Genomic DNA, 22839 nt, shown 5'->3' on the forward strand with positions numbered 1-22839 from the left:
TTACCATGGTAACTGACTCTGAGTATAAGTTACCTCTCTTTCAGAAACGGGCTTGACTTACTCTGCTTTCTCGGGTTTGATATACCCCCCTTTCTGAAACGGAAAACCCAGAGTTTCCCTCATTTCAGGGTTAACATACTCAGAGTTTTCACTTAACCTCCTTTCTGAAACAGGCCCCTGGAATGGGGAGGCGTGAGTGTATTTCATTGGAATATTGATGTTTTTTCCCCCCGTGTATCTCAAACAGTACCTAGCATTGACGCTTGCAACGCCAGCGTCATTGGTTCAATTCCCAGGGAAAGCAAGAACTGATAAGAATTTAAAATGTGTACCTTGAAATGTCATGTAAGTCGCTTTGCATAAAAGCGTCTGCCAAATACATTAATGTAAATGTAAATAATTTATTTCCCTATATTCACTTGCCGTCTCTCCCCAAATGTCTGATTCACATTTTTTTTCTCATTTTTTATTGAACTTTTTCTTATTACAATAAACAATAAAGAAATCATATGACATTCTCAAAATGTACAATATAAATCTTATTGTATGATGGTGTCCTAAAAGTGGACATATGAAATCAAAGTAATATTTTGATTAAAAAACACATAACCCTGAAATGTTGATGTATGACAAACAATTAGACAATTGGTCAGATTTAAATAATAATTACAAAATATAATTTCCATAAGAGTGCAAAATTTGATCACTAAATTAATATCAGTCATTTTAAGGACAAAGGAGAAGTTGGTGTCATTGTGAAACCTCCAAACATTTGCTATCTCTGAAAAGACATGAATGTGCTCTTTACAAGACGACTTAAAACATACGACATGTTGTCAGAGAAATTCACTAAAATCTAATATCCACTACAGAGGACAAAAGTCTATTCCTGTAGGAGGATATTTCATTCCTGAGGAATATAATTCATTTACATGTTTATAGTTTTAATTTTATGTAGGCCTAGTTTGTTATTGAAACGTAGGCTATATGTTTTGTGGGGACAGCCCAATAAAACAAGGAGGAAGACCTCTTCTGACAAACCAGTCTGACTGTAGGTTAGAACAGTGAAGACCAGCAAACCATTTTAGGCTGGTTTTAAATCGATCCATTGAGAATGCTTTTTCAAAAGCAAAACACATACATTTGTTTTCATTTTCCATTGACCTCTGTTGTTTTGGCTATTCATAATTTATTTGTTTTATTTATGACCTCACTCAAACAAATCTTTCTGAATTTTTACATTTTCATCCGTTGTTGCACAATATAGTGTAGATGATTTTAGGAACATTTGATCATCATAATATAGTCACGCACACACACACACACACACACACACACACACACACACACACACACACACAATGGATGAAGGGAGTGGATGTGACTCAACAACAGCAGGAGGGGGTGCAGCTGCAGAGAGGACTTCAAGCATCATTCTCATTTTGCACAACACCAAAGAGACAAAGCATGCTTCTTTCTGGATTACAAATTAAGATTTGACATCGGGACATCAAGGACCTGTCATGGATAAATCTTGCAAACCAAGTTACATTTCCCCTGGCTTCAGCAGAGGATTCCCTGAAGTGCTGTAGTAGTTTAATGCAATTTTATTGCAACTGATGCCTTCCCCAAGGAGATTCCTGGTGGCGTCCACAGCCTTGCCTCTTATAGCGGGATGGGGCTGGAACCTAAGTGTGTATGTGGGGCTCTTCACAGTCCTGCTGGTTCTGATGGGACTTCTTCTGTGGATGCTGATGAAACAGCTCGGGAACTCTGTAGGCAAAAGCACCCTTCAGCCACATCTGGGTTCCTGCAGACGTCAAGTGTTCTGAGGGAGAAACGTCGGATAAAGATTCAGCTCTGATTTCTGAAACAGCTGCAAAGATGTGCATGGGAGTGATGAAAGAATGCAAAACAGTGTTGAGGACTTTTAAAGCTTTTGCAAAGGAAATGTGAGATGTATTTACTGGCTTTTATCTAATGCGTATGCAGATGCTTATGTTCCAGCACACACAATTGTGTTTAGGAAGCACACATTTTCTCTAAGGATTCAAATCCAAAATATCAAATTGTTATTCTGACATCAGTTCTTTGTAACACAGATACACACAAATGAATTTACTATGCAGAGTTTTAATGAGATTAATTCAATTTATATTATATTAGAACACACACACACACACACACACACACATACAAAAAGATTAATTGAAAAGTCAGTCAGTATGTCTGCTAATATTTTCAGAATAAATATTATTTCATAATATAATAAATATTACCCCCCACCCCCCACCCCCACACCCACTGTTTGTCCTTGGCAGGAAGAGTGTAATTTATGAATGAAAGAGTGAAATCAATTATGTTGCATATTAAGAAAATGTCTAGAATGAAAAATGGCTTTCCATGACGCAACCCTTAATTCCTTCAGGAATTGCTAATTACAAAGGGACCTGTTGCACTCAATACTGTTCAAACATGATGTTTGTGTTACAAAATATTCTGATAGCTTTGTAAAAGAAAGCGGCACATTTTTACATAATTTCCCCCTGTGTCCTTTCAGTGGTCCTTTTATTGTTGTTTCTTTGGTAGACTGAGTGAGGTGGATAAAGTTAATATAAACATGATGGAGACGGAGAAAATAATATGTCTCTCAAAATGTTAAATGTTGTTAAAACAAAATAAAAGCTAATAAGTTTAACTGGCAATGTTCACACCTTGATCTGCACAAGGATGAAAGATTTAAGTACCATCTAAACATGCATTTGCATATGCGTAAGACACCGCTCAGAGGGATACGGCGATGTTCTAATCAGTGGTCTAGTAAAAAATCTTCATCCATTAAGTCAACTCTGTTGATTTTATTCCACCGTTCACAGGGCAAGACACGTGTGTTTGTGTGTGTGAGGCAAGGGAGAAAATTAAATTCACACCACACTGCATGTTGAGCAGAAACACAATCAGCATGGGTTCTTCTATTTGATGAGTGATATTTACATACGGTATGATTGAACTTAAGTGCACTTCTGCCACTGACACATAATTATATGAATGTTCCTGGCTTGCTTGGCAAGTCTAAAAACAATCCATTTTGCAGGAATGAGCATGATTTATTATATTACCTCAACACAGCAAAAATAAGTTGCTGGGTTGAAGTGATGTACTATAAATAAAATAAGCATCTCATTAAAAGTCTCTGGAAAAGCATAATTCTTTAAGGAAGGCACTGGCAATAAGTCTACAATTGCCCATCATTCACTTTTCGGAGAGGGCTGTTCGGTGCTCTGGTTATTACATCTGTCACTGCCTGAAAATTATAAAATAAATAATATTCAAACTATTGATTAAGTTCAAATCCAAGACATGAAGAAAAGACAAACTTCATCTAAAGAAAACAATGATAATTTAGTCCACACACAAACAACAATTTCAGTTAACAAAGTTGTCAAAAGTTGCTTAGTGTACTATTTTGTCAAAGTACACCAAAAAAAAAACCCTGAACATAGTATTTATATTACATATTATTGCATAACTAATTTGTTATTTTTTTATTACATAACCATTTTGAGAGTTCTTATCTGAGACAAGAGTAAAAAATTTATTTAAAAAATGTGTAATTTTCACTGCCCTGAGTTTTACAGTTTTTTTTCAATTGCTAAACGCCAGTGAGCACAACTGGAGCTAAATGTGCAGTCTGCACTACCAACAGTCACCTGAGGACAACTCTTAACACACGGCTCAAAACAGGCTCAGTGTGCACAACACAATACACAACACTCACTGAGATAACACACTCAGAACACACTGAGAGGAAAAACAGTAGCATCAAACACCAATACAGAAAATCCAAACTTTTCATCTTTACAGTTTCAACAATTTCAGTGACTTCATACAAAGTAATATTTTTTTCAAAGAAAAGAGTGACATTCTTTCACATGATTTACAGTATTTAAATTTTTAGAACATAACAATTCTTTAAGGAAAATGAAAATTAGCAGTTTGCTTCAATAGTCTGTAGTAATTTACAGAATTACAGTAATGAGAAAAAAAGGTAGAAAGTAACTATAAGTGCATATAATTCGAATGAGGGGCTAACCCTGCCTCTCTCAAGCATTAGGCCTCAAGTTTTCAGCCTTTCAGCCGAAATTGTTTGAAAATCAGCAGTGTGTGTCGAAAAAAACTGTAAACTACAGTGGAGCACAACTGGAGCTACATGTGCAAAACTCTAACTCCAATCTGCACAGCAGCAGTTCATGCGGACCAAACTCTAGTTTGTTTTTCATTGCTTGAACACAGTTTTCGAAACTCTACACACTTATCCCATGACTTAAACACAACCTGCACAACACTGTGGATTTACAACACTTTGTTCAAATGCTAACACACTGCTGTCAAAATTGAACCACACATTCAAAACAGAATAAATTTCAGCCTTGTGCCTTTCACACACTGCTGATTTTCAAACAATTTCAGCTGAACGGCTGAAAACTTGTGGCCTGATGCTTGAGAGAGGCAGGGTTACAGTATTACAGTATGTACTTTTAGTTTCTACCTTTTTTTTCTCATTACTGTAATTCTGTAAATTACTACAGATTATTGAAGCAAACTGCTAATTTTCAATTGTTATGTTCTAAAAATGTAAATATATCAAATAAATTATTATAAAAAAATATTACTTTGTATGAAGTCACTGAAATTGTTGAAACTGTAAAGATGAAAAGTTTGGATTTTCTGCATTGGTGTTTGATGCTACTGTTTTCCCTCTCAGTGTGTTCTGAGTGACAGTGTGTGTTATCTGAGGGTTGTGTATTGTGTTGTGCACACTGAGCCTGTTTTGAGCCGTGTGTTAAGAGTTGTGCTCAGGTGACTGTTCGTAGTGCAGACTGTAGTTAGAGTTTTGCACATTTAGCTCCAGTCGTGCTCACTGTCGTTTAGCAATCGAAAAAAACTGTAACGTGCATCACTGATTTCATAACGAGTTGTCCAGATAAACTCCTGCTGTGTGGAAAGATTGTTCTTTGATGGCTTTCTGTATTATTTGTTCACAGTTTAAATAAGATTATTTTCATCCTACTTAAAGAAATGATGTGAACTTGATATTTTAGTCACTGGCTTGACTTACTGATGCATAAACAGTATTGAACGATTTTGAGAGAAAGATTACCTGTCTGAACTTGAACAAATATGCAACACATCAGAACTTGTTGCTTGGTAGCTCGATTTATTTTCAGACGTTCATTGAGACCAGCTCTGTATTGGCCCAAGTTGAGGAAACAGTCGTCGGTTAAATGTTTGGAACATAATGTTACAAACTTTGGGAAGTTCTGACTCGGGCGCCAGAGTGCAGAGTAATTTATTCTTTAGGAATTTGTCAAAATAGGCAATAATATCTGTCTGCAGAGCATGTGCTTGTTTTCTTGAGTATGGAAGCTTTCTCATTTAAAATAAATCAATATAACAGTTTAGAGTTTTTTCTTAGAATGGTTCTGCTATTGTGGTGTGACTGACTTTTTTTTTTTTTTTTGCAAAACAATGAACTATTAAAAAAAGAAGCAACCACTTCCTTTATATCTGTTTGTAGCGATGCAAAATCAGATGCACTGACAGACCATTTGATTTCACAATGCCTCAGGTCTAGTTCATCATTTCAGAGTAAATGAAACTTATGATTCTGTTTAAACAGGTTGCATCATGTCCCATACGGTGTGTAGGGTTAATACTGAACTGCAGCATTTCACTGCTCACTGAATGGTAATCACTAAAGACTTTTTATTTGAATGTAATTTCCTTTTGCAGAAAAAAAGAAGATACTTCTGTATTCTACAGAAGAAAGAAATTCATACAGGTTTTGAATGACATGTCACATGAGGATGAGTAATTATGACAGAATTTCCAGGTTTGGGTCAACCATCACTTGGTTGGTTCAAGTATAGGCCTATACATTTCTTGCAATTCTTAAACTTTCCTTTATCTTCAATTGATAAGATTAGATATAATAAGATTAAATTTCTTTTTCAAGAAATGTTTCACTTTCATTTTCTCATGAAGACCCTCCTTTTTCGATAAACTATAAATGGCACTGAAACAAGACACGCTATTTCACTCACCTCCTGATCAAAGATGGATCTGCTAGTGTTTGTGATGTTACTGGGTCCAAATACAGATAATTGATGACATCTCATTCTCTCTGTTTTATAGGACATTCTCTCAGCTGTTATGAGTGCATGAGTATGACGGGTTCTTGTGCAGGACAAACAGTTAAAACATGTCCTATTGGAACTTCTCGGTGCGAGAGTGCAACAGCTGTAACACAAATTGGTAAGTCCAATATGATTGAATTTGAAATGTAGTTATTTGACTAATGGAGATGGTGCCATGACTGGTTCTTTGAAATGACAAAAATGCAAAATTTTGACATTTATAAATACATTTACGATTAAACTAATATCCAGTTGAATTGGTCTTTCCTCATTCATATTTTTAGGTGCCATAACTTCTAAAGTGAAGTCTAAAAATTGTGCTGCTGCCTGTCAAAGTGGGTCAATGAATATCGGCATGGTGCGGATGACTTCTTCCTGCTGTGGCACAGACCAGTGTAACGCTCAAGATGCTCCAGGTATCGTACTTCAACGATCATACAAATATATGTTCTTTAAAGTCGACATTCAATTTACTTCCATATGAGATTCAATCAGAAAATAAAATTGATTGAATGATTGAATGGAGCTGCAAAAAGAGTGTTGTTTCAGTAGATATTTTGTACAGAAAAATAAAATGAAAAGGATACTTGTTTTCCTCCTGTAGATTCCTCTAACATCCCCAATGGAAAGCAATGTTTCTCTTGTGATGGAAAGAGCTGCTCAAACACAGTGAGCTGTTCAGGGACTGAAGATCGCTGCATTAAAGCAACAGGTGAGAATCTGGAAACGGAAGAAGACTAAAATAATTATCTTTTAAACTGTCTTGGGTTTAAACATTTGACAAAGATCACATATATCAATGTCCAGCTTAGACTGAATCAACCTTTGTTTTCTTTCGTTTTATCAGGGACTTTTGGAGACCAGTCAGTGGTTGTAAAAGGCTGTGTATCTAAATCCATTTGTGATGCCACATCCGTTAGTAATGTTCAGGGCATCACATGTTGTGAGGGGAACCTGTGTAACGGGTCTCAGAGTGTCACCCAGAGCTTGCTGTTTCTCTGCGGTTCTCTGCTCTCCTACTTCCTGATGCACTGAATACAGCAGATCTTCACATTCTACAATCAGACATGCTTTACTGAATATACAACTTGGATTTCTTTGTACTATACCATTGACGTTCTGATTGTTATTATTTGTTTTGCTGTATAAATCTGATGTGACATTTTATGAAATAAAATACTACATCACCTTTTTTCTGCAGTCATATTTAATAAAGCATGTCGTGCTGTAAATAATTCTGATAAAACCGCAATAAAAATATCTCATTTCTTAAAGGGGTAGGTAGTTCATAACATGAACATCATTTACTCACCCTGGTGTTGTTCTAATGAAGTCTGAACACTGTTCACAGCATTAGTTGAGATTTTTTTTCCTTTAGAATAATTGACATATAGCTAATGTTACCTGAAATATTTCCAAATGAATCAAAATCGAAGCAATGTGAATGGAGATCGGAAGTGAATCAAAACAAGACCTTGTGAATCTGAATTGAATTGCGAAATCTGGATCAAAAGCTAGACCTTCATCGCATGACGTGTTACGCTTTTACCTCTGCTTGCTAGTTACTCACTTAAAACAAAAAGTAGACCATTTCACAAGATGTAAACAACACTGGTCCAGAAGCACTTCCTGTTTCAGTTTTTTAACACTACATAAAAGCTGGGATAAAATACAACCAACAGAACATTTAAAACTGAATAAAAAAGTTAAACAAACATCGTTAAGATGTTTTCTTTACATGTGAAATAAAGAAAACAATTACAAACTGAAACAGGAAGTGCTTCTGGACCAGTGTTTTTTACATCTTGTGAAATGGTCTATTGAGCAAAAGTAGGCCTATTCAGCATTTTATTTTTTATTTTTTGCATTTAGTGGAAATTTTAAACCAAAACATAACTGTTGAAAATGTTCCTTTTTGAATAATTTAATAATATATATATATATATATATATATATATTCTGGACTTTCTACATCATGAAGAATTAAAAATGAACCGAAATACTGTATATATAATAATAAGTGCGCATTTGGTGTTTTGGTGTAAAACAGCTGTGCCCCGTCATATGACTATTTAGCTTATACATATTTTGACCAGTAATTTTTTTATAGCTTTATCAACTAAATGCTAAAAAATATAAAGTTTGTCACGTCACGTAAAAGAATACGAAGCCCACAGCGCATTACACTGTTCGTGTTCTCCGCGTGGGCGTGTCCTACATCCAGCTCCAACTCCCTCGCTGTTGACGGGCTAGAAGTCTGACCTCTCGCGCACAGGTGACAGAATACATCAACACTCAACAGGTACGTTCGCTGTGTTCAATAGATGACGTAGCCTACTGTTATTAATGTTATGTAGCCTCAGTCATTTAGCTATTGAACTGTCGATTCATTTCACAGTTTCCGTAATAGCCTACTGAATTGGTCTGATAAAGATAACGTTATATATCCTACTCTTTCTTTTCAGAACTTCACATATTGTACTTCCTGTACCTGCACAAATGGTAAGTGATGAGTTGCATATGTATTAACATTAACATTTTAAATGGTCTAGATAGCCTACGTGAAATATCAGGCTCTTTTTAGGACTTGGTCTTGTGTTGTTTTGCGTGTTTAACTCCGGTCTAATATGTTTGTTATAGTTTTTATCGTTTGAACATTACAAAAAACAAGTAGTATAATGACTGTGATAATCATTAGTGTCATCAAAATATAGAAAAAAAGGTGAAATGTGATTGTTTTTCACGTAAATGAATCCCCAAATAAGAATGTATGAGTTGGTGATGGATGATTGGATTACAGATACCTGTATGAGGAAATCCACTGAATAGGTCACTGTGGCTTTATCATTCCACTCCTGCCAGAACCAAGTAAACCCCTATACTGTAGCACATAGATTAGTAATGCTTGGGCTGGCATGTTGATATCGTGTGTTGTTTCTTAAAACTTTAATGCTGTGACACAGGCAGTTTTACAAGATGAAATTATTCCAAGACATAGGCTAGTTCTACATGTGCTTTCTTAGCAATTCATTATAGAAACCATGGGATTAAAGCTACTGGTTTTGGTATCGAATTGGACTGAAGGTCTCAGGGTTAACTGATCCCCAACCTTCCACCTGAACTTGAACCCCAAACCCTATACCTTATCTCATCCTTCACCACAGCACTATCATTAACCTGAGCCATAGTCCTGCTCTATCTTTAATCAGTTGTGTGTGGATTACAGACACTCTGTATGTGTGTGTATATGTTGTTTACAGAACTTTTAAGTGGCTACCAGAAAGATTACAATCACATTTCTAACAAGAACTTGGGAACTGTGGATTTGTTTGCTTCCAGCCTTTGAAAGGTCATCTATAGACTGAGAGCACATTTATTTTATACAGTTTACAGAATTATTGGTTCATATGAGCAGTTGTCTGCTATTTGGTTAGTAATATTTAGTAATTCCGATATTTAGTAATTCCGTAGGATAATAATGAACGGCATGAGACATTGCATGCAGGTTTAATAATGAGGTTGATGTTTCTCATATTCTCAAACATCTGTGCTCTCTAATTCATTCAGAACTCACTCACTACAGATGCCATCAGATGTTTTTTATTGTCTTGAATTATATTGCTGAATTATTTTTGTTTGACATTTTCCTATTTAGCCACAGTAATAATAACAAAAACCTTGCAAAGTCAAACCTGACGTTCTACTTTTCTTTCAATATAAAAAATATTTTGCTCTGCAAACTTTAAAAACTTGCCATCTTTTTTAATGTGAGTTCATATTTGACAAATAATTCATGATACTCAGAATATTGTTGAATATTCAAATTATATTTGTAGTTACCCTGACACATTATGCAGTTTAGTTGTGAAGAACAGAATATTATATACTGGTATTACAATGATAATTCTTTTGGAATACATTCAATTTCATTTTGGTTTTGTATTTTCTGCAGGCAACCCGAGGCAGTGTGAAACCCTTTGTGAACTTCAATGCAAAGCATGATGCAGACGTTTTGCGCAAGGCCATGAAAGGAATTGGTGAGTTAAACAAATCAGACCTTTAACACACTAGAGAGTTCACCATTTGTTTGATCTAGGTGTTTTTTGCTGCTGATTTTGAATGGTCGGTGGATAGAAGTAAACCATCTTAAGCTCACACCTACACACTATCTCACTCTTGCCCTCTTGTCTAAGCTGGTGTGGATGCTTTGTTTTCAGGCACTGATGAAGATGCCATCCTCATGTTACTGGCAGCTCGCAGTAATGCCCAGCGACAGGAAATAAAAGCAGCCTATAAGAAAGCTCATGGCAAGGTGAGTGAGTGTATTACAGTGTATTATCTTGTGCCAGACCAGAAATAATATATTTTTTTTAATCTAATTTTGTGTCTTTTAACTCTATACATTCTTATACATAAAGTATAGATATGTAAAGTAGGTTTAAAATGAAAACACAGTAGAAATGCTGTTCAAATGAAGACAAAATCTATTCAAACATGATTGTTGTTCCATTCAATTGCTTAGGAACATTGCTGTGAATCAATAGCAGTACATCTAGATTACTTTTTTCTTTTTGTCCGTCGTTTTGCACACAACCATTTATTGATGTTGATATAAATCAGTGCTGACATGATCTAAAGTGATGTTAAAATGCTAATGAGCTTTGCATCATCAGTTTGATGGCCATTATACTGTATATTCTTTATGTTCTCTCTTTATTTCTCTCATGTTGTCCCTTTCTACAGGATCTAGTGAAAGACTTACGATCTGAGCTTGGAGGGAAGCTAGAGGATCTCATTGTGGCCCTCATGGCTCCACCCGCAATATATGATGCAAATGAACTCCATAAGGCCATCAAGGTAACGTCACCATTTTCATCATCTATGGGATATAATTAAAATTAGAAAAAAAGGAAAAAAATGAAAGAAAAACATTTCCCATTATGATACACTTGAGCTGATTGGTTAACTTTATTTTTTTTTATTTTTATTTTTTTTTAACTTATAGGGAGTAGGTACTGAGGACCAAGTTTTAATTGAGATTCTTGCATCCAGGACATGTGATGAGATGAAAGATATCTGCAAAGCTTACAAGAAAGGTAATATTCATTGTGCAGGCACAGGTTTAGACTGAATTGAATTTTTTTAACACTTTACTTGTATACTTGCATAAGACTGACATGATACCTTCATAGCCAGGACATGACATGTCTTGAATATGAAGTAGGGTTTATGCATGTTTATGACAACTGTGACAAATTAAGTGACTTTTGCTCAATAATGACATTTTGAATGCAAATATGACATTGTTTAAGATGTCTTGACATAAATTTAAGTTAAACTGTCATGTGTTTGGCTTTGACATTTGCTGTCATGAGGCCATTATAACTGTGTCATGAATATTTTTCTTGACCTCAACTACAGTGGTACCAATTGAATTTGTCATTAAAAACATCTCAAACAATGTCATATTTGCATTAAAAATGTCATAACTGAGTGAATGACACTTAATGACAGTTGTCACAAACATGCATAAAACATATGTCATGTCATGATTATGAAGGTGTCATGTCAGTCTTATGCACACCCCTTCAGGTAAAGTGTTTCCGATCATAATTAATGCAGGGCATCACTGTTACAACTGATCACTTCCAATTAGACTCAGTTGTAACCAATAAGCAGCAATTGTCGAGATAAGTGTGAACTGTCAATAGACCCTGTCTCATGTGTCTTGACCTAGAACATGGAGGAAAACTGGAAAAAGACATAATCGGTGATACGTCAGGACATTACCAGAGGTTGCTGGTGATCCTTATACAGGTAAAAAAAAAACCCAGTGGGTTCTCAGTTTAAAAGGAAATCAAATAGAGAGGCTAATTAAGTTAAGTGTTAAGCAGTAGGATGGTACATTCTCTAAACAGAGTATAAAGAATAATTTCCATTATTTCCAATCAATATATCATTATCAAGAGCCTATATAAAGTGACTTATACTGTGATATATGAGTTTGGTCATCGTCTTGAATAGGATCAGAGATAAGGGAAAGATACTAAAAAAGGTAAAGAAACGAAACCGAGCAGCTTCCTCTTGGAATGATAACATGAGCACCCGTGAAGTCATCCTCAAGTAATTAAAACAGCTCTTGAGTTAATCTTGTGGAGAAGATTAAATGGTTCTCAGGGGTAAAGTGTAGGTAATTCAATATCAGACTTTAACAGGTTAGGAGAAATTCCACACCCGGTCCCAGCATAAGTGGTTGGTGGAGGAGGGCTGAAGTTTCTCTGATGTTCTCTCACCTTGGTTATGTTTCTTTTCCTATAACAGGCAAACAGGGATGAGGGAGTGGATGAGAGCAGAGTGGAAAAAGATGCCAAGGTAAAGTTCAAAACAGTCACAAAAATGACAATTCTGTATTTTACAATACCTCATTCCAAATCTGTATGACAAAGTAAAGAAAATACAATTTTGTGATTTACTCACTCTCATAGGCAGAATATCCAAGCTTCTGTTTCCTTTCAAAGTGGATGGTGATTTATACAGTCAAGCTAAAACAAAAAGACAAAGAAGCACCATAAAACTAGCCCTTATAAATTATTCACTATATTTCAAGTCTTCTGAAACCATACAATAGCTTTGTCTGAGCTTGTATGGTGCTTTTGCATCGCTTTTATTATACTGAACACATGCTTGGACTTTGTGTTTTGATTCTATTGTTATAAATTTTGCCCGATGGTATTTGATGAATCATTAGAGTCGCGTATGTACGTTGATGTAAAAAAGACGTAACCAGATCCTCGGGTTTAAGTTGCAAACATTAGAAGTGTTTGTTTGTTGATTGTATTTCAGGAGCTGTTTGCTGCCGGAGAGGAGAAATTCGGCACGGACGAGGACAAGTTCATCAATATACTTGGCAACAGGAGTGCAGAACACCTGAGAAAAGGTACACGCTTGTATATGTGTGTTCAAAGCCTTTTGATGCATTCAGAATGGACTTGAAGGGCCAACCTAATGGCTTTGGTGTTCTTGTTTCAGTGTTTGATGCCTACAAAAAGATTGCCGGCTGTGATATTGAAGAGAGCTTAAAAGATGAGTGCACTGGGAACCTGGAAGCACTGTTGCTGGCTGTGGGTATGAAAATTCCTGCAGTATGGCTATACGTACAGGATTAAAGGGATAGTTCGCCCAAAAATTATGTCAGTATTTACTCACCCTCATGTTGTTCCAACCCCGTAAGACCTTCATTCATTTTCGGAGCACGAATTAAGATATTTTTGATGAAATCTGAGAGCTGGATCACTTCTCCATACTAATCCATAGGCTTCTTGAGGGATTGAAACTTGCCGCCTCGAAAAGTTATTAAAGACATCGTTAAAATAATCCAAGTGACTGCAGTGGCTCAATCGTTATCTTTAGCAAGCAATGACGAGAACACGTTTTGTGCGCAAAAACAAACAAAAATAACGACTTTATTTCAACTATTAATTTCCTTCTCTTTGGGCCTCTAGTCAATTGAACGTCACACGTAGGCTCACTATTGGCCGACTGGTCATGTGTGTGACGTACAACAAAAGATCGTCCAGAGAGAAGGAAATGAATAGTTGAAATAAAGTTTTTTTATTATTATTTTTTTTTTTAATGCACAAAAAGTCTTCTCGTCGTTTGATAAACTTAAGATTCAAGCCACTGTAGTCACTTTTTGCTACTTGCTATTTTGCTATTTGGATGGACTGAACAAAACTCAACTTTTAATGAAAACTAAAAGAAGAGTTCACATTTAATTTTAAGAATAAAAAGGCAAACTATGATGATCAAAAGATCCAAGAAAATGCAAATTAAAGTATTTTGTAAGTAAGTTGTCTTTTTTTTAATGACTGATAAGGGATTCATTTGGAGACAGGCTAAAGGTGCTTTTATGGTCACTATTAACTATAGTTGCATGACAAGAGCTGTATAACTAAAAACATAGAGGTGAAGAACAATATGTGGGTGAGTAAAACCCTTTTAACTGAAATATAAAACTGATTTTTCCTCTCTCTCTCTCTCCACTCAGTTAAGTGTGCAAAAAGCGTGCCTGCTTATTTTGCTGAAACCCTCCGAGAGTCAATGCGGGTATGATGAAGGCTTATTTCCATGAGATTCTCATCAATTTCCCCCCTCTGACAATCATGAATTGGATCATTTGGTGCTCATTTAAGATTATTAAACGCTGACACTTCAGGTGGAAAAATAAAAACAACTTGTGGCCTGCTTAGTAAATGAATGTGTTGACGTGAATGATAATTGAACAGCAGATTTCACACATTATTGGTTTGTTTATTTACAGCGTGCCGGCACTGATGATGAGACTCTCATAAGAATCATGGTGTCAAGGAGTGAGCGAGATATGCTGGACATCAGAGCGATATACAAGAAGAAGTATGGAGAATCACTCTACAGCACCATACAGGCAAGTTATGCGTGCACACACACACACACGCACACATATTCTCTCTCTCAGACAGAAATCTTAGCATGGCTTTTGTACATATTTTTAGGAAGACACTGACGGAGATTATCAGAAGGCCCTGCTATACCTGTGTGGTGGTAATGATTAGAAATAGTTCATATTTTGTGCTTATTCATGTTAGTTTAAAAGCCCTTGCACACTGAGCTCGAAATTTTCGTATGTGTTTTTTTTTGTATTCGTGATTCGGTGGCTCCTAATTGTCAAAACACCATTCAAACCCCATTCAAACTGCTTGCTATGGATGCAAAAAACGCAGAACGCTTTTTTTTATGATGGACTGAAGTTTCGGAGGCGGTGTGCAAGCTTGATTGACATAACATGAGGTCGTATTTATTTTTTAACGTGTGAAAATAAGTCTTTATCTGATCTTCAGCTTTCTCATGTATATTTTCTCATTTGTGTTTACCTTTACATATTTATGTTTTATGGTTTGAGAATAAGTTGTCATTATTGGAGAATAGGAGGTTATTTGATGGGTTTGATGTGATGTTTGATGTATTGATTCTTTAACAGAATTTGGTTGTTTAGCTTGAATCATTGTTTAAAAATAGAGACTATGAAAATAAAATGTAATGGACTATATCAATGTTTTTTTTTTAATTCTTATGTAGTTCTTCCCTTGCTCAAAATAATACTTTTTTAATCAAATTATTGTCAGTAGATGGCAGTATTGTTTTACAAATTCTTTCAGGTTTACTCAGCCTATTTTGACCTATCAAGCATGTTTTTTTCTGCTTAATTAAAGTGCTTGAGATTATTTCCTCGTACATACATGTTAACATTCGAAAGTAATTTATACTCAGGCTTAAATGCATTTACAGTACTTGATTAAATATTTCAAACAAATGCTGTTCTTGGGAATTTTCTATTAATCAATGAATCCTGAAAAAAGTTATTGCGGTTTCCACAAAAAAAAAAAAAATTAAGCAGCAAAACTGTTTAAAATTATAATTTTTCTTGAGCTCCAAATCAACTATAATGATTTCTGAAGTATCATGTGACTCTGAGGACCGGAGTGATGATGTTGAAAATTCAGCTTGGACATAACAGAAATAAACTACATTTTAAAATCATACAAAAAAAAAAGTTATTTTAAATCGAAATAATATTTCACAGTATGACTGTATTTTATTTTTGACCAAATATTTTGATCAAAATTTTTTATCTATTTTGATCAAAAACAAAACTTTTGAACAGTATAGTGTAAATGACAGAGAACTTACACAGTTCCCTCAAAACTTTATACTGTAACTTATAGAATGTAAAATTGATATCTCCCCATGCTGTATATATTAAACGTGGGTGAATTATATGGTAGTGAACACTTTTGTTTCATACTGTTATCTCAACACAAAGTATGGTAGATTTGACTGTTTTTAATTTAAAAAATAAAATAATTTATCATCTTATTTTTTAAATAAAGATAAAGAACTGGTAATATTATTAAATAAATCTAATAAATGTACTCATCCAAGTCCAGTGTGTTGTATTTGTGTTTTCTAGATGTAATAAATAGCCTACATACTCAGCCGGCAGGTCAGGTGCACAATGCAATGTGTCTTGTGTGACTTATGTAAAACTCTATTTATAATAGTGTAAAAAGACAGGAATTTTGACCACGTAATCATTCGGTCGATTGTGGAGCGCACCTATAATGAAATGTGACAGTACCCAGCAGGCTGTAGACGGCAGTTTTCTTATTCCCAGCGAAATAACAATACAACCTGTCATTAAGAACATTTTGTTCGACTGGGATACAACAACTCTCCTGACCTCCCTCTCCTTCGTTTCATGGCCTTTCTGGTACCTTGATTTATATTTTCTTTTCCCCATCAGTTAGTCTCCTGCTCTTCCACCAAGTTCATTGTTAACTTCAGACATGCCGCCTCCACTTTGATTGCTTCTGTTCACGAGCTGGGGTGGGACTTACCATTTTATTGTGTTAGATCGGACTAAAACATTTTTATGGAGGGAAGAGAAGAAAATATTTGGAAAAATGCATGTTTTTGTGGTTTTCATTTAAATCTCAGGCACACGACTAATATAAATATTAAAATAATTCATACAACAGGGGCCTATGTAGTAAAACTGCTGGATTTTGTTGCCCCCACACCCCACCCCAATCTGTATAATGTCCAATTATAGGCCCCCTGACCTTTGATTATCACCACCTTTCACCCCACTGCGACTGCCTTGACTGCAGTATGAGCTACAAAGATGTTGAGACTCTTATAAGATCACATTGTTTTACTATGCGTGGTATGTGGATTGTTTGTGTGTGTGTGTGTGTGTGTGTGTGTGTGTGTGTGTGTGTGTGTGTGTGTGTGCAGATAACAAGCTCTAAATCGCTTTACTAAATCCCAACACTGGCACTCTCAACACAAAGCCCTTAATTTCTCGGGAGGACTCCACTATTTCCAAGATGGAATTTATTAAGGTCATCATTTCAGCCAATCAGAGTTCAGAATGTCAGGGTGTGAGATCAGGCCACCTCAGTCCACATGGAAACCATTCATGAAGCCCCACCCACCCCACAGGAGCCACCAGGATGTAAAGGATCCCCTTGAGAGGTTACACGAGAGGAGGGATTGAATTAATCACATGTGGGAGATGAAAGCATCAAGAATATTAAGTGACAATTTGGCATCACACACACAAGAAAACACCACACCTTCATTAATCTATGAAAAGATCAATATTTCATATAGTTGGTTCTATCGAAACATGTTATTGTTTCAAAGAGCTGAAATCTAAACAATGGTCCTTCTTTTATTCCAAAATGTCACGCAACACAGTATTTATGGGAACCGTATGAGCAAATTGATTCTTCATGTGAATACCTGATGAAAGCGTATCCTTGGGCAAAATAATGCGGTTTTGGGCGCAGTCATAATTCCGCTAGATTTTCCTGTTGCTGTTTTCAGTTTGGTAATCACGTTTCAATGAATGTTCCTCATTGGTGCTTTCTTTAAATTACATAATGAAAAAGTCAGCAAACAGCGATGTTGTTTTTGGAAAAGAGAGGCCACAACATATGTGAGCGTGTTTAATGTCATAACCATAGGCTCTTATGGTTACCAGAAACCCACAAGATGCTAAAATCAGTTTTGTGTGCTTGAGCGTTTTGGTTCATGACTAACCAACGTATTATAGAAAGAGCCGCATCCTAGAATATGTTTATATTTGAAGCTTCAAAACAGTAATTTAATGCTTTCATAGAACATATTCATACTCTTCATACTCTTCATGATTCAGAGAATTTTTGTAATTAGTAAGAAACAGTAAAACTGTAAAAGCATATTGTAATACATCAAAATTAAAGATTTCCAATTGCAATGAGGGTATTCCAAAAAGGGGTGGATAAAAAAAATAAAAAAATAAAATCAGAGATTGAGTTTGTTTTTATTGATCAAGTTATATTGACATTTGTCCAGGTCTAAACATGGAGTTAACATGCATGGCTCTTTTCTGGAATTATATTGGTGTATTCTGACCTCAAAATTTTATTACACATCATAACTTGAGGAATAATTTCTAAGACTTCATGGTATAACTAGTATGAAAGAACATGGCTTTATGGAATGTAAGGATCACTTTTGGAGTAATTAATCTGGGTTTTAAACAGGAGATCTAAAATTATTCAATGGTTCTATTTGTGAGGAAGAAACAGCCACTCTTCATCTGAGCTAAAGCTACAACTGAAACAACAGGAAAAGGATCTTTCTAGGTCAAAGTAATAAGAGCAAAGTAATTAGTTCCACACTTGCCAGTCTCCATGCAAGACCCAAAACCTTTCCAAACTGTAATGAACATTCTTTTGAGGATACGATTACAGTAAACTGAAAATTAAGGCATTTTGTTCCAGTGACCACTCAAGCAAACACACATTAAGTATGAATTCTGCCTCTATTACACAGGTTTTTCCTATAATGGCAAGGACTATTGAAATCTAATGTTTCTAAATGTTGTAGGTATAGCCTACATAATTAGCATCCATATTTGTTTTCTTCTTGTGGAACTATGATCCATTTGAATGGTGTAGCTTTTGGATTAATGTGTTTTGGATGAAAGCCATATAGTTTAGCCTAGATTATGGAATTAATTGAACCCTACAAGCCAAGGACCTTATGAGTGCAGAAATGACACAACAAGAAAAATACAAGGGTAACGAAAAATCAGAAAATGTCATATTTTTATTCCCAATAGTAAGAGAAAACATTTTATAGAAGAACTGATTTCACAAAAATTAATCTATAGGCTATATCTTTTGGAATATAAAATAGTTTTGTCAAAGTCAGTCATGAACATTCATCATTCTCAAGCATCAAGAAGAGAAATGTACACAGTGAAGACCAGGAGCTACTGCAGTATTCCTCGGCCACTTTCAGTCTCTCGATCCGGTCAGGGCAGTGATTGTTCCCCTCGGGCGACGGTAATGGGACTCTGGAAGAGGGACGCCTGTCCTTCAGTCTGAAGTGCGCATCCGCGGGCGCTCTCCTGCACATACCGGCTTTAACCATCGCCGTAGAGTCGCGACACAATCTCTTCTGCTTTTTCAGTGAGCGTGCGATCTGTTTCCAGTAGGCTATGGCATTGGATGCGTATTGCTGACATGCGGTGGGCTCTGCTTCATATTCGCAGCCGAAACTCTTTGCCCCCTTTTTGCAGGTGACTCCCAATACAAACGCATCACGCTCGCGCGCAGCGAGCCACGAGCACCGCGCTCCATCCTTCAGTGAGAATCTCCCTTTTAGACCATTTTCATTTCGTTGACCTCTTCCCCTCCCCTTCCCATCGGTCTGTGCTCTCCTCCCTCTATCTCTCAGGCTGTTCACCTGAACGAATTGTTGCAAAATACAGGAGAAACTCAGAACGAGAGCAATGTTTGTCACACGCATCATGTCCTTTATAAAAATAAATAAATAAATAAAAAAACTTAAACGAAAACCGTTCGTGGCATTTGTGGTCACAGATGATTTAATAGAAAATAGATAAACTCATATGGTAGTATAATGCACGAGAGCAGCGAAATGTTTGGTTTTGCACCTGCTGTTTCTTTGTGTGACATTTATAGAGCATCTCGCACACGCACCTCCCTCTTCACTCTATCACGACAAGACGTGAAATAATCACGTTGGTCCACTTTGGAAAACGTGTCTGTCACGGTTGAACCATGGGTTTAAACTTACACGTTTGCGTTAACACGTTCCAGTGGACAGATACCCGGATGTTGACCTATTCTACACGCAATCGCCTCTGACCTATTGGTTTTCATTAAACCGAGAAAAATTGAATTATTGACGATCACTGAGAAATGTTCTATTATTTAAAATGCAAAAAAACAAACAAAAACATTTATTATTTTCAAGCAGGCCCGGATTGACCATCTGGAAATTCTGGCACATGCCAGAAGGGCCGGTGTGATTTTCTATTGTTTTGGGCCGATACACAGATAGTTGCGTGTTCTGAGTCAGTTAACACAGTCAGAGCGTAAAAATACGGGATATTTTTAGGGATGGCTGACGCGAAACAGACGTTTCGAAGCTTTGCGAGATCCCGAAGCGCAGATGATTTGAAACATTAGGCTTGTTTGAGATGAGCAAAATTTGCGCAGAATCGATCACCGGTGATCAATCGATGATCCGGTGACCGCAAGATGCATGCCGGTTAGAAATGTGTCCGAGAGCGGGCTCTGATATGTCGACGTATGTCAAAAAACTCTCGCGAGCGCAAGGCGCAACTGCAGTCGCGCGCAGTTGCTCTCCACCGACTGCGCTGATCAAAAGCACGATGGGAAATGACTTGCTGACCACACAGCTTTGCTCATTGGTTTAAACAACCGGGATGTATCGTTCTCTTTTAAAATGTTTGATTTTAAACCTGATATCATGTTTTATGTGTATACATAGGCTATGGGTGAATAAACTCTCTGACAGTGTGATATGGGTTATAATGTGATGCCATTTTTATTAAAACAAAAACACGTCTGTATTAAAGAAAAGATGATTGATAAACACATACTTTGTTGATAAACACAACAAGTACTTTGGGTGTCTTGTTTTCATTAGCCTATTTTTTTTTCATATAAAAGCAACAGAACTTAAATCACATCCAGTTTATTAGCAACACGCGCACGAGCGTGAATCCCGTTAATCCCGCGATATTAGACTTATCATCTCACAGGTGTCTGATCCTATACTGTCTATAGTCTGATCCACAGCGAGAACCGAGATTTGTTTGGCCTGCCTGCGCTTTTTTCACTCCTCCGCTTGCTGCAGCCGCCTACTCTCGACTACATTTCAGGCGAGGTAAGGCGCATCTCAAACAAGCCTACTGATCCGAAGCGTGATTCAAAACACCTACGTCACGTGATCACGGCTAAACGAAGCTTCTAAGTGTTTCATCAGGTGTGGAGTGCTCCGCAATCAGTAGAATCAGAAACCCGATGGTGGGCCAAAGACGCTGCGCTTACAAAAGTGTTTGGGAAGTTTGGGGATCCAGAAGGATGTCTTTACATTGATCTTGTTGTTACACTCGAGGCCCTGAGCGAGAAAGACAATATGAAGCCGACTGTGCGTGCGAAGGCCGACGGTTATCTGCTGAAATACCAAACCATCCTCACTGCCCAGACGTTTTTACGCATCTTCCAACAAACAACTCCACTTTCCAAGTAATTGCAAAAATGGATTTGCTCACGGCCCATCGCTTTGTCACAAACACACAAGACAATCTGAAAAAATATGCAAGGGATTTTAAGAGGGTAAAGACAGCAACAGACGCATTTGTGCAATGGGCCAATGGAGAATCAAATGTGTGTGTGAGACAGACGCAGAGGTGGAACATGCGCTGCCAAACCGGAGACCAAAGAAGACAAAAAAGATGCCAGGCGCGTTATGTGATGACACAACCATATCAGATGCTGACAGCAAGTATGAGGTACAAGTGCACAATGTCATTCTGGATACCATCATTGAAAGTATTTTCTGACGTTTTGCTAAAAGCAGAGAACTATACACAGATTTCGCCCTGCTTGATCCCCAGAATTTCAATGACTTGAAATGTAACGGTGTACCTGCAGGCGCAATCAATGCGCTGAGCGCCAAACTGATCTAACTGAACTACTTAGCCTGGCTACCCACTGGGACAAGCTGAAGGTGTCTGTGCGCGAAGAGTATCTGACCTAGATGAGTAATGAGGATGGAGATGATGAGCAGAGTCTAGATGAAGAATGGGATGTTGTGAACAAAACCTGCCAATCTTGCAGAAAATGTCCCATCTGTTGTTATTAGGCCTATGTCCTACCTGCTCACTGACTTCTACCATCTAATCGGACTTAGATACAAGTTTCTGTTAACTCTGTCTGTGACACAAGTTGCTTGTGAGCGAAGCTTTTCCACGCTAAAATTCATCAACAATCGATTAAGGAGCACAGCGGAGGAGCATCTTGTAGACTTTATGTTGATGGCAATCAAAAAAGAGACTCTGGTTTCTTTGGACACGGATTGCATCATTGAAAGGGTAGCAGAGAAGAGCGCGCTGATGCAACGGCTGCTGATTTAATAAGGTAGGTCATGCTTCTTTTTTATCATACTCGTATTTTCCGCACTATAAGGCGAACAATGTTCTAAAATAGGCCATTCGTTGAAGGTGCACCTTATAATCCGGTGCGGATTATATTTTCATATATAGGGCGCAGCGGATTATAAGGCGCATAAGATACTGCAGTCATACGTTATGTATCCACTAGATGGGCATGTGCTGAGGTGAGGCGTTTATTTGGAATGGGGCGGAGTGGAGCGAAGTCTGGTGGCCTAATAGTTAATTTACTTTTTAATTGAACACGTTGATGTAGGCCTATATCCATTTTTTTATTTTTTATAATTAGGCCCATTGATTCGTTTAATTTTACAGGACTTTTTGTGTATGCTACATTGTTCTTACATAGCCTAGGCTAGTCCTAATTTGTATTAGTGCTAGTCCTGTTTGGAAAATGTTGTTGTTGGTCTTTAGTTCTTTGTAAGGTAAGGACAAAACCAAAAAGTGAAATACAAATAATGCATTCATAATTATAATACAAAATAATAATAATACAAATAATTTCGATTTTTGGAGCAAGCGGGGGCGATTTGAGTGGAGCGC

The 22839-nt window shown here is 36.8% G+C and overlaps 3 protein-coding genes across 3 annotated transcripts; 2 read left to right on the forward strand and 1 right to left on the reverse strand.

Annotated features, from left to right (window-relative positions):
- Nucleotides 1-6171: 6171 nt before the first annotated feature.
- Nucleotides 6172-7376, forward strand: LOC120460635 (urokinase plasminogen activator surface receptor). Its single transcript, XM_089134971.1, has 4 exons — nucleotides 6172-6315; nucleotides 6482-6613; nucleotides 6802-6909; nucleotides 7045-7376. The coding sequence occupies exons 1-4, from the start codon at nucleotides 6222-6224 to the stop codon at nucleotides 7230-7232; spliced, it is 522 nt and encodes a 173-aa protein (XP_088991097.1). The 5' UTR covers nucleotides 6172-6221; the 3' UTR covers nucleotides 7233-7376.
- A 1023-nt stretch (nucleotides 7377-8399) lies between these two features.
- Nucleotides 8400-15558, forward strand: anxa5a (annexin A5a). The gene is made up of 13 exons (XM_089134972.1): nucleotides 8400-8499; nucleotides 8663-8699; nucleotides 10150-10234; nucleotides 10415-10509; nucleotides 10941-11054; nucleotides 11203-11293; nucleotides 11935-12014; nucleotides 12519-12569; nucleotides 13041-13134; nucleotides 13227-13322; nucleotides 14245-14303; nucleotides 14518-14644; nucleotides 14733-15558. Exons 2-13 carry the CDS (start codon nucleotides 8697-8699, stop codon nucleotides 14786-14788), a joined length of 951 nt encoding a protein of 316 aa, XP_088991098.1. The 5' UTR covers nucleotides 8400-8499; nucleotides 8663-8696; the 3' UTR covers nucleotides 14789-15558.
- A 3307-nt stretch (nucleotides 15559-18865) lies between these two features.
- fgfbp1a (fibroblast growth factor binding protein 1a) lies at nucleotides 18866-19601 on the reverse strand. Its single transcript, XM_039649209.2, has one exon. The coding sequence runs from the start codon at nucleotides 19599-19601 to the stop codon at nucleotides 18999-19001; it is 603 nt and encodes a 200-aa protein (XP_039505143.2). The 3' UTR covers nucleotides 18866-18998.
- Between the last annotated feature and the right edge of the window lie 3238 nt (nucleotides 19602-22839).

The sequence above is a fragment of the Pimephales promelas genome, chromosome 9 (genome assembly GCF_988280905.1).
Source record: "Pimephales promelas chromosome 9, fPimPro1.hap1.1, whole genome shotgun sequence".
In the NCBI taxonomy this organism is placed as follows: Eukaryota; Metazoa; Chordata; class Actinopteri; order Cypriniformes; family Leuciscidae; genus Pimephales; species Pimephales promelas.

Coding starts and splice junctions, on each gene's coding strand:
- fgfbp1a (XM_039649209.2), bottom strand. CDS start 19,601: ATGATGCGTGTGACAAACATTGCTCTCGTTCTGAGTTTCTCCTGTATT.
- LOC120460635 (XM_089134971.1), top strand. CDS start 6,222: ATGAGTATGACGGGTTCTTGTGCAGGACAAACAGTTAAAACATGTCCT. Junction 6,316..6,481: donor AACAGCTGTAACACAAATTG/GTAAGTCCAATA, acceptor TCATATTTTTAG/GTGCCATAACTTCTAAAGTG. Junction 6,910..7,044: donor TCGCTGCATTAAAGCAACAG/GTGAGAATCTGG, acceptor TCGTTTTATCAG/GGACTTTTGGAGACCAGTCA.
- anxa5a (XM_089134972.1), top strand. Junction 11,294..11,934: donor CTGCAAAGCTTACAAGAAAG/GTAATATTCATT, acceptor GTCTTGACCTAG/AACATGGAGGAAAACTGGAA. Junction 12,570..13,040: donor GAGTGGAAAAAGATGCCAAG/GTAAAGTTCAAA, acceptor ATTGTATTTCAG/GAGCTGTTTGCTGCCGGAGA.